Source organism: Gavialis gangeticus, unplaced genomic scaffold (genome assembly GCF_001723915.1).
Source record: "Gavialis gangeticus isolate Ggan-Ray unplaced genomic scaffold, GavGan_comp1, whole genome shotgun sequence".
Taxonomy (NCBI): Eukaryota; Metazoa; Chordata; order Crocodylia; family Gavialidae; genus Gavialis; species Gavialis gangeticus.
The window spans coordinates 33,168,968-33,179,277 of record NW_017729024.1 but is presented as its reverse complement, the minus strand read 5'-3'; the positions used below and the strand labels follow the sequence as shown (position 1 = coordinate 33,179,277).

Sequence of the window (10,310 nt, the reverse complement as noted above, 5' to 3'; positions counted from 1 at the left end):
TCGCTACTGAGGTAAGGGGGTACATGTGCGCCCTGCTCCCTCTGCTCCTGCTCCCCAACTGCTGGGGGAATTTCAAACCGCAGGGTTTTTAAAGCCTGTGGTTTGAAATTCCCATGGTTGACCCCTCAGCCAATCAGGCCTTCCGGCTAGGCCTGAAGTGCTTGCTGGCGGCCCCACCCCCTACCGACCCTCCCGCTGGGATCCCAGGGTGGCAGGCAATACCACCCCAAGGGACTAGCCAGAGCTGCCCCCCCCGCTTGGGGGAGAGTCCCCCCCCCACTTGGGGAAAAGGCCCCCGGAGCTGCTCCGTGCTTGGGGGAAAGGCCCCTGCTAGATTCCCTCCCCCCCCCCGCAGTCTGCCTGCCTGCGTGCAGCTCGGGAGAGCAGCTCCCTATTGGGCAAGCTAAGAGGGCTCCAGAGGGCTTCCCCTTCGGATCCGCCTCAGCTGCGCTGTACCGTCTGCCCCACTTACCTTAGGGGGAATCAGGTCTTGCTGCCCTTGCCGCTGTGTCCTCCGCAGCTGTTGCCTTCGCCGCCGAGGTAAGGGGGTACACGTGTGGCACACGTGCACCCTTCTTCCTCTGCTTCTGCTCCCCAAGAGAGGAGGGACCAGCCCTGCTTTGGAGCAGAGAGCCCCGCCCAGCGCAGCCCAGGCCAGAGAGCATGCCAGGATGCTGGGAGATTCTGGTTTATGTTAAACAAGCAACAGGTTTGGGACAGACATTGCATGTACTGGTTTGATCCAAATCAGTTGAGTCTGATACTGCATTCAGGTTTTTCTCAACCCAGTTTCAGCCATTTTCAAACTGGTTTTCATGCACTGGACATCTGTTCTGTTATGGGTTTAAATCAGTTTCTGATTTAATCAGTTACTTAAGCTGATTTATCTATCATGTCTGTCCCTAGCCTGCAGGTAGGAGGCAGTTGTCCTCTTGTCCATTCAGTCAGTGACCTTTCTTTCCCAAATGTAATATAATTTAGTATAATGTAAAATACTGATATTTAACATTTTCATATAGTGGTTTTATGACTGAGGTTCTTCAATAGAATCATTCCATTTAATTGTAAACAAACACTAAGGTGTCATGTTTTGAGCATAGCGACTGGAAGAAAACATTTTTCTCATATCAACTAACGAATCCTCACAGTAGTCTTGTAAGATAAATGGGATAGTTATTACCTCAGTTTTACAGAAGAGGGACTTTAGATAGAAAGATCAACTGACTTGTCCAAGGCCATGTTGACTCTAGTTGCAGTTCCAGAATCCTAATTATCCTAATTATGTGGATTTCTCTATACCACAAGCATGTCAGTCATTTAGTATCACATACAATAGTGGTTTTTATTTTTCATCCAAATGCAATGGAGTTTTTGTTTTGTTTTGTTTTGTTTTGTTTTTGTTATTGAATTTAAACCATTGTTGATGCTTTAGGGAGCTGCTGGCCATACACATGATATAAAAATATTCCTGAGTGTGCTACTCTGAACAGGATTAAACTATGGTATAGTTAAGGTAAAACTAATTTCTATACCTTTTGAACATGCATCTCATGAATACTGAAAAACTATTTGCACTTCCATAGTCATGAGACTGCATAAACATGCTCTGACAGTGGTTAGACACATTTTAAGAGAGTATTAAGAAAGATTTTTGCATATTTTTATACCAGTAATTGTTGTTAGCCGTAATTGTTGTATTAGACAAAATGGATTTTATGGGCATGAAATGCAGGTTGTTAAATTTACTACATTAAGCCAGATTTTTCTGATTGTTTTAATGGTATAACTTCTAATTTATGTATAAACTTTTTAAACGGAGTTAATACTTTAACATGTGTTTGTCTTGTGCATTGGACACTGTATGATAGCTTGTAACAGGACACATTTTCTCCTTATTTTCCCCAAAGAAATTAAAAAACAAAAGCATATCTTAAAAGAGGTATATATAGTGTTTTGTGCTCGTGGCTACATGGTAGATTATAAAGCCTTGGTGTTAATTATCGTAGAATCAATGAGTTGGAAGGGACCTAGACAGATCATCTAGTCCGACCCCCTGCCATGGGTCCTCACAGCATTATTTGCTGAAAAAGGTAACAATAAAAGTGATTTTTTTGGAGGAGGGAAAAAGGAGGGGGAGGGAAAGTTATATTTTTCGTTGGTGCATGTAAACACATAGAAGCCTAATGGTTAACTCGCATGGTTTTATTCCCTAACACAGGGGCAGGCAAGATCTGGCCCACAAGGCGCCTTTTTTTTTCTCATCTAGCCTGTGGGTACCCATCAATTAATTGTAGCCTGCCCAGCCTGTGTGCTTCACTCTCCTGTGTGGGAGGGCACCACCCAGCACACACACAGCTTCCAGGAAGGGCTGCTGCTGCCCAGCTTCCTGTGACTTTTCTTCATATCCTTGCTGCAGCATTCACTCTGGACAGCAGATAGGGAAGTTGCAGCTGGGTCAAAGCATGGAGCATGGGGCTTCCAGATGTGTGGAGCCCATGGCCTGTGCCTAGCGGGGCAGTAGGAGTACAGAGCTTGGGTGAGCAGGCTGTGGGTATGGTTGTGTGGGGCTTGTGGGGTGTGAGCAAGGGAGGGGGGCGTGGGGACCCCCCACATGCTTCTCCAAGGCACATGGCCCCCACCCATGGTCCCCACCTCTGCCGACAGCAGCAGCAGGCCCTTGGGGTGCTTGTGGCCCTTGCAGGTGCAGCCACTGAACAGTGCGTGGCTCCAGCCAGTTCTGGGAGCTGCACGTGGTGGCAGGGAACAGACCCAGGCCAGGCCATCTCTATAGGGCAGGGCTCACATGCAGCTCCCTGGAATTGCATGCCACCGGAGGGAAGCCCCACATGATGGAGCTGGCTGCCTTCCTCTCTCCCTGCCACCATGTGCCGCCAGAAGTAGCAGAGAGTCCAGCTCCCTGCTTCTCAGTGGAGTCCCACGAGCTGCATGTGGTGGCAAGGAGCAAGGAAGGCAGTGGGCTCTGTCGCACAGGGCTTCCCCCCTCTGCCCCCAAAGTGGCGTGTGAATCAGTGTGTGCCATAGGGGCAGGGGGCTGTGTAGGGGAGTCCTCACAGAATCCACCTTCCCTCATATACCCACCCCCTGCCCATACCCGCCCCCCAACAGTCCCTCAGACAGATACACATACCAACATAACCTACACTCCCCTACACACGGAGCCACACCCCCTCACAAATCCCGCCCACATACCCCACATCCAGCCATACGCACACAAACTCACCCCGCATACTCCTCCACAAACCACCGCCCCCATACACACACACACAACATACAAGAGTAAGACTTTATTTTTGATCTCTTATGCAATTACCTCTATATATACTACACAAACACAAATCAGGACAAAAATATTTTTTGAAATAAAATTAAAATACATTATTGTAGATTTTTTACTTTTAGTATATGATTTGGTTTTATTTTCCAGTTTCAAGAGGGCAACCCTCTGTTTTCCCCCCAAAAGAAAAGAAAAGAAAAAGAAAAGAAAGAGTACTTCTGGGGCAAGGGGAGGGACTTCCAGTGGCAAAGGTCAGGGGTTAGGGCGTAGAACTTCCAGTCCCAAGATGATGATCAGAGGGTGAGGCACCCGTCAAGGGGTGGGGGCTATCATTGCAGCCCTTGACAGCTCACCAAAATTCATTAAGCAGCCCTCCAGCCAAATAATTGCCCACTCCTGCGCTAACATGTTACTGCTTGAGGAAATTTATATTACTAAAAGAATTTTATGACGACAAGAAATTGTCTTCATCTTTAAATAAACTGTATATATTGGACAAGAATCAAATACGTTGCCTTAGAATGATGAGTATGTGCTAGGAAAAAACCCAGCACTGAACATTTGATGGGCAAAAATCTTTGAATTAAATACAGCCACTGAACTTGATAAATCTTGCATTATGTAAAGTTCATAGAACACTAATTAATAAATAATAGTCATTAGTAAACATATCGCTTTCAAATCAGTGACACTGAGGTTAGTGGTGACATGAAAGTAAATGGGGCGATAGCAGACAAGGTTCTTTAGATAAATATGATGTCTTTTATTAGACCAACTAAATAGTTGGAAAAATTGTTCTTTGCAAGCTTTTAGGCACAAACACCCTTCTTCAGGCACATAGAGAGTCTGCTGGTGAATCGTGTGCTCTTCTGGGTAAAATAGAAGCCAAAATGCATGTATAGACATGCAACTCTACCTGACCAATTGCCATGTTGTTAATGGGCAAGATTTACTGAGTTAAGATCAGTTATGAAATGTGATGTTTGTCACATTTTAAAATGGAAAAAAATTAAATTGAAGTTGATACTGTCTAGATGTATTAATGTAAGCTGTAAATTTAGTATGGAATTGTGTATACCCTTTATAAAAAGGGTTTTGAAAAACATGGGATACTAGTAGCCCATTAAAAAAAAATTACCAAAATATTTTAAAATTGTACTTCTCTATATAGTCCAGTGACATGAATGGGAATTTTAAGTATAGGTATGAAAGAGGTCACCATTAACCAATTAGTTTTAAATCATTTGAATAATCATGGTATATTCAAATTTATGTAATAAAATAAACAGAATGAATTGAAGCATATATGACTAAGGAATAATCATTACAACAGGTTTTTTTGTGAAAAGCTTTAGTAACATCAGCCTTCTCATTATTTGTTTCTGAAAGAGTACAAAAAATTAATGTTGAATCTCAGCTGGTTTGAAAATACTAAAAGTACAGTACTTGAAGTCAGTACAAGCTTTCATTTAAACTGTTTGCATGAATCTTCAACCAAACTTTTTGCATTCTCTTTGAAACAGCTAAGGCTTAGAAGGAAGCCAGGTTATTTAAGAATCATTTTTTCATATATAAGATAACCTTTTTTTTTCCTGATCAGCAGAGTTGTATCTTTAAAAGTCCAGCTCTGATCTGGGAGAAGAATATTGGTTAGAAAAATACAGCTTTTTAAAAATGGCTTAGTTCCCTCTTGAGAGTTGGTAGCTTCAAAGAGGCTGCCATCAGCATGGTGGCTGCTCTGATTGAAATGGTAGATTAAATTTAACTTCTGCTTCGTGATACACTAGTGTCCTAAAGCTAGTAATGTTTCAAAATGAGCAGTGCTTCTTTAATACCAGCAGTGACACAATGGGAAACAAACTGTTGTAGCATATATTTTCGTTATCAATTTTTCCAATGCACAAAATGCAAAATCGCCTGAGTATTCTTTATTTGATTTTGATTTTTAATTTGAGATATGCTATTACAGTTTTTACTGAGTCGTATTGCATCATGTTTAAAATTATTCGTGTAGATTGAGGTTAAAAAATTGAAACTATGTAGGACTACTATTGTACAGCGTAAGGTTAAACACAGGGAGTTTGTCGAATTATTGTTACTCAAAGTTTAAGCGCAGGCTACATGAACATTTGTTCGGGGTGGTTTAGAGAGGGATGATCCTGCCTTGAGCAGAAGGGGTGGATTAGATAACATCTGAAGATCCTTTCTCGTGACATTTTTCTATGATGTTGTTATGATTTTTCAAGTAAGAATTAAAAAAAAATGAAGGATAACTGCCTAGCTCTAACTCTACTTGCTTATGTGCAGTCATTACATTTCATACTCGATTATATACGTAATCATAAGCTTACAAGTCAAAGCTTGTAAGGTAAAAATTAATATATTATGTTATTTATATATGTTCCAAAAGGATTCTTTATGCAACAACTCCCATTTAGACAGCTAAATAAAATGGCTCAATTTTCAGAGCTGTTCCACACAGCAACTCCCACTGGGAACATCTGGCAGTAGTCTAGAAAATCCTGCCTTTTAGTAATGTTAGTGAAGTAATATGTGATTGTTTAAAGACTCTGTGGTAAGGCTTTCTTGTATTCCGAGATGCAGATTGAATGAATGGTAGTTTTCTGTCAAGTAGCTTTTAAAATAATATTGTTAAGATATCTACTTTTTTCAGACTCTTTATCAAATGTTCATTTAACAAGGAAAAAAGATAATACCTTTAACTGTCAATTCTGCAAGCTATAAATGGGAAAGATCTTTCTTATCATATAATTGAGTTTCAGCATACCCCAAGGGATATTTTATTTAGGTGAGAATTATTAATGGTGGGGGTACATAAGAAGAAAAAGCCCAGATTTACTGCATATCTAACTCACGTCTCAATCAAAGTGATATATATCTTGGAAAAATTTATGTAAAAGAAATATATAACCTCATGAAGTTATTTTTTTGTAACTTTGTTCCTTTCTTATTTTACCACATTATATATGTATATTGGGGGTTTTTTGTATCTATTTATTTATTTGATTTGATTTCTATGCCAGCCTTCCCAAAAAGGCTCAGGGTGGCTAACAATAACAGATTAATAAAAAAGCAGATAAAATAATAAAACATAACAAAACAATTCTTCAAGGAATACCCAACAAATAAAAAGGTTTTATAGCACTTCTGCTTTGGCAGGTCTCAAGTATGAGATGTTTCAGAGCTGAAGAGCAACAACAGAGATGACCTTTCATGTTTTAGCAAGTGAACTTGGCCCACAGGTTTTTCTTGGCTGACTTTGGGGATCATGATGGAGCATAAAAGGGCTGAGAAGTCCCCGTAGGTATTTAGGGACTTCTAAGTCAAGACTAATGCCTTGAATTGTGCCAAGAAGCTCCAGGAAGTTAGTGCAGACTCTAGAGTACTGGAGTTGTGTGCTTCTGGCAACCGACCTCTGTCAAATATGGGCTGCTGCCCTCTGCATCTTTCAGATGGCCCTCAAGGGCAGTCCCATATAGAGTTTATTGCAGTAATCTAGCCTTGAAGTTACAAAGGCATGGATAACAGTGGTCAGAATTGAGTCTTTCTCAGGGGGCCAATTCTATAAATTTTACTAGCAGTGGACATGGCTTTAATTGGACTGTTCACGGTACTGAGAACTTACAGTGCCTTCTAATGTTTGGAAGTACACCATCGCCTGCAAGGTGCTGAGCACATCCAGAGTTATTCAGCACCTTCTGGTATGTGGGAGGTGCTGAGCTCCTCAGGAAAATCAGGTCTGTACATTGTCAGCATTTTCCGGGGTGGGGAGGTACATGTGTAAGGACAGAGACAAGCACATTGTACGGACATTTAGTTTCTCTTGGGAGAGTTGCTACTTTCCCAGGAGAAACCATGAGTATGCAGAAGTTCAGGCTTTTCTCTCAGAGTGAAAATGACCACTCCAAGAGAAAAATAACCTGGGCAAATCTAGGGGTAAATCACTCTTGCAAATGTCTATACATACCATGGAGCTTCTCTCAGAAGAGATTATAGTTCTTCAACATCCCCCTTCCCCTCCCCAGGGAAACAGTGTATTGCTCACTGGACTGTACTGCTTCAGCAAGGAGCAGAACATTCCTCCTTCATAATCCCCACATTGTGCTGCATGAGAACATAGTCTGATCATGTGTAGTCTGGGTCAGCCAATCAGGGCTGCTCTGTGTACTGCTGCCATCTGTCACAAGGCAGACTAAGGGAGCCTGCAGAGCACATTGAGATGTGTGCACTGGGTCCCCCCTGGGCTGCACAGTGTCAGCACTGCAGGTTCTCCACTCCTCCTGGCCTCAGCATTTGAGTGTCTGTACATACAGCTTTGGCGAAGTTTCTCTACCAAGAGAAGAAACCTGGAAGAATTTTCTCAGAGTATTTGAATTTGTGTACTCAGCCATTAACATTTTATGAATGAGCTTGTTGTTGTTGTTATTGTTTTTTTTAAAAACATACACTGTGTCATTTTATAATTAGTAGACTATTGAATTCTAAGATATGACTGGTACTTACTTTAAAAATATTTTCTATAAACTCTTCATTCAGATCTGAAGTGGAAGCTTTTAAACAGTATCTATGGAAGCATGCAATGCCTCTGGATATAACTCAGCATTAAGGATTAGAGTTCAGACTAATGGTTCCTGATTTTTAATTCTCTATCTATGCAACTTTAATCTTGCATTTTTAAATTAAACTTGGATTTCTGTTTATGGAAGTTTTTTGGGTTTTTTTTAAAGAAATGCTTTTGATCATATACTAGAAGTGTGTTTTGGGGTTTGTTTTTTTTAGAAATTATTCGCCATCATTCTGATAAGTGACTTGTATCTCTGCTTTTCTGTTGTTCTGAAACATCTTTGTATAGATGTTTAATTATTTGTAAAAACCTAATAAGACTTTTAAGTCCAAAGTAAATAATTCAGAACATTCTGTGTGTCTGCGCAAATCTCCCTAAAGGAAATAAATGCTGAATTTTGCACTGAACCAAATGAAATGGTTTATCATCACTGTCTGAGGGGAGATCAGAGTTCTATTTTTGCTCCTTATGATTTTCAGTTGGGGCTGGCATGAGTTGGGTTTATTGAAGAGCCAGTCTGGTTAGTCAGCTGTAATAGTCTCTGTTTATATTTACCTGTTGTCAATGCTAAGTATTTAACTTAAGATACTAAAACCATTCTGGATTTTATGAGCTACCAAGTCCCATCAATTGCAGCTATGTTTGTGGGTGATCATTTCACATCCAACAATAGAACTCACAGTTTGAAAATACAATATTAGCAGTCATTTTTTTAAAACGTTGGCCTTAAACTTGTGGTAAAGTACCAGCCTATGACCTTGTGGTACTTAACATCTTGGTGGAGAAACTAGAATGATACAAAATGTTAAAATCAAGATTGACTCTTCCATCTAAAAGGAGTCTTTTCTCAAACTAGAACATCTGATTTGCAGAGCACAAGATCAAGATGATGACTAGCATCATTCTGACCATTACTTTGAGTCTGAGTATTATTCTATTAACTCCTCTGCAGGGGCCTCTACATGAGATGCTTAATGCACAGCAGACTAATTCTGTTGAGTGCCAGCATGGTGGGCAAAGCCCATGGTAAAGTGCAGTAGATTTAGTCTAATGCACAGTAGCATTACTAAAAAACATTCATCTGTACTAATGTGTAGTAGCGCCAATCACAGCACATTTAGTTAGTACCTATAGTACCTGTCATTACAGGTACTAAATTTAATGCACCTTAATTACAGCAAATGAATGAATGAATGTGTAGATGCACCCTTCCTGTCTCAGGAGTAGGATTGAAGGTTTCAGAAGAAGGAATGGTAGCAAGTGATGTTCCATGGGTTGAACAGTTTACATTTGGAGAAGGTGAAATAAGGTAGATGTGGGAAGAAAAATTATTATACACTTTCTCTTCCAGAAAAACTCAAAAAGTCTTCTGTTTGTTTGCAGGTATCCTGAGTTAGCTGCTGTATGTAGGAATTCTAACACACTAATCCTGTATCCTGGAGCTGAAGCAGCTAATTTGGAAGAAACGGCTCTGCACCCTTCTGGTCCATCTGTAATCATCATCATTGATGGAACATGGAGTCAGGCCAAAGATATATTCTACAAAAACTCTCTCTTCCGTCTTCCTAAACAGGTATTATGTATTGTTCCTTTCCTCACATAAGGTTGTAATATCTGCTTTTTGTATGGCTGGTCAAAAACCAAAATGTTGACCCTACAAATTGATAAAAGTGGGGAACTTTAGTTTTTGCTGCAAAGTGGTATACAGTGTCAAAATAGCAAATAGCAAATTTTGAAATAGTTAATTTTTAGTTTTGTCATTAACTAAATACTATTTTGGTTTATTGAACTGAATCAATGTAGTATATTGCAACTTGGTTCTGTGTTCATTAGTTTCCTTTTTGAGCTATTATAGTGTCTCAGGAATAGCTAATTGCTAGGGGTGTGCGAAGTAGGCTGTATTCGATTCGGATTCAGATTCGGCCCAATTCGGGGGACAGTGATTTGATTCATTGATTAAGATCACTGTCCTGATTTGTTTCGGCCAGATTAGAAGATTCAATTCTGATTCGGAGAATCAGCGATTCGGCCATAGACACAGCTTTATATGTTTTTTCTACATACCTTGAGGTACCAGGGTGCGGCTCATGAACGCTGAGATGGTGGGGCAGATGGAGCATCCCACAGGAGTGTGCCCCCCCCATGTGCTTGACGGTGGACCTGGAAGTGGACTGAAATGACTTCTGCTCCACTTCTGGGTCCACCTCCAAGAGCGTGGGGCACCCCGCCGGACCCTCCCCAGCTTGGCAATCAGCTGTGGGGGGACCCCACGTGCCTCCCCCCCCAACCAAGGAGACAACAGTTGCTGAGCTGAGGGAGTCCTCCACGCACTCTGTGGCAGACCTGGAAGTGCACCAGAAGTGCTTCTGGTTCACTTCTACGTCTGCCACTGAGCATGCTGCTGCCACCCCCCACACCCAAGTAAATACA

At 41.1% G+C, this 10,310-nt stretch overlaps 1 protein-coding gene across 2 annotated transcripts in view; it reads left to right on the top strand.

Moving 5' to 3' along the window:
- Positions 1–10,310, top strand: part of DTWD2 (DTW domain containing 2) — a 209,822-nt gene that overhangs the window by 104,825 nt on the left and 94,687 nt on the right. For both annotated transcript variants that reach the window (XM_019517002.1, XM_019517003.1), the window contains one exon: positions 9,264–9,453. In XM_019517002.1, coding sequence (XP_019372547.1) covers positions 9,264–9,453 — 190 coding nt within the window. The remainder of the gene's footprint in view (positions 1–9,263; positions 9,454–10,310) is intronic.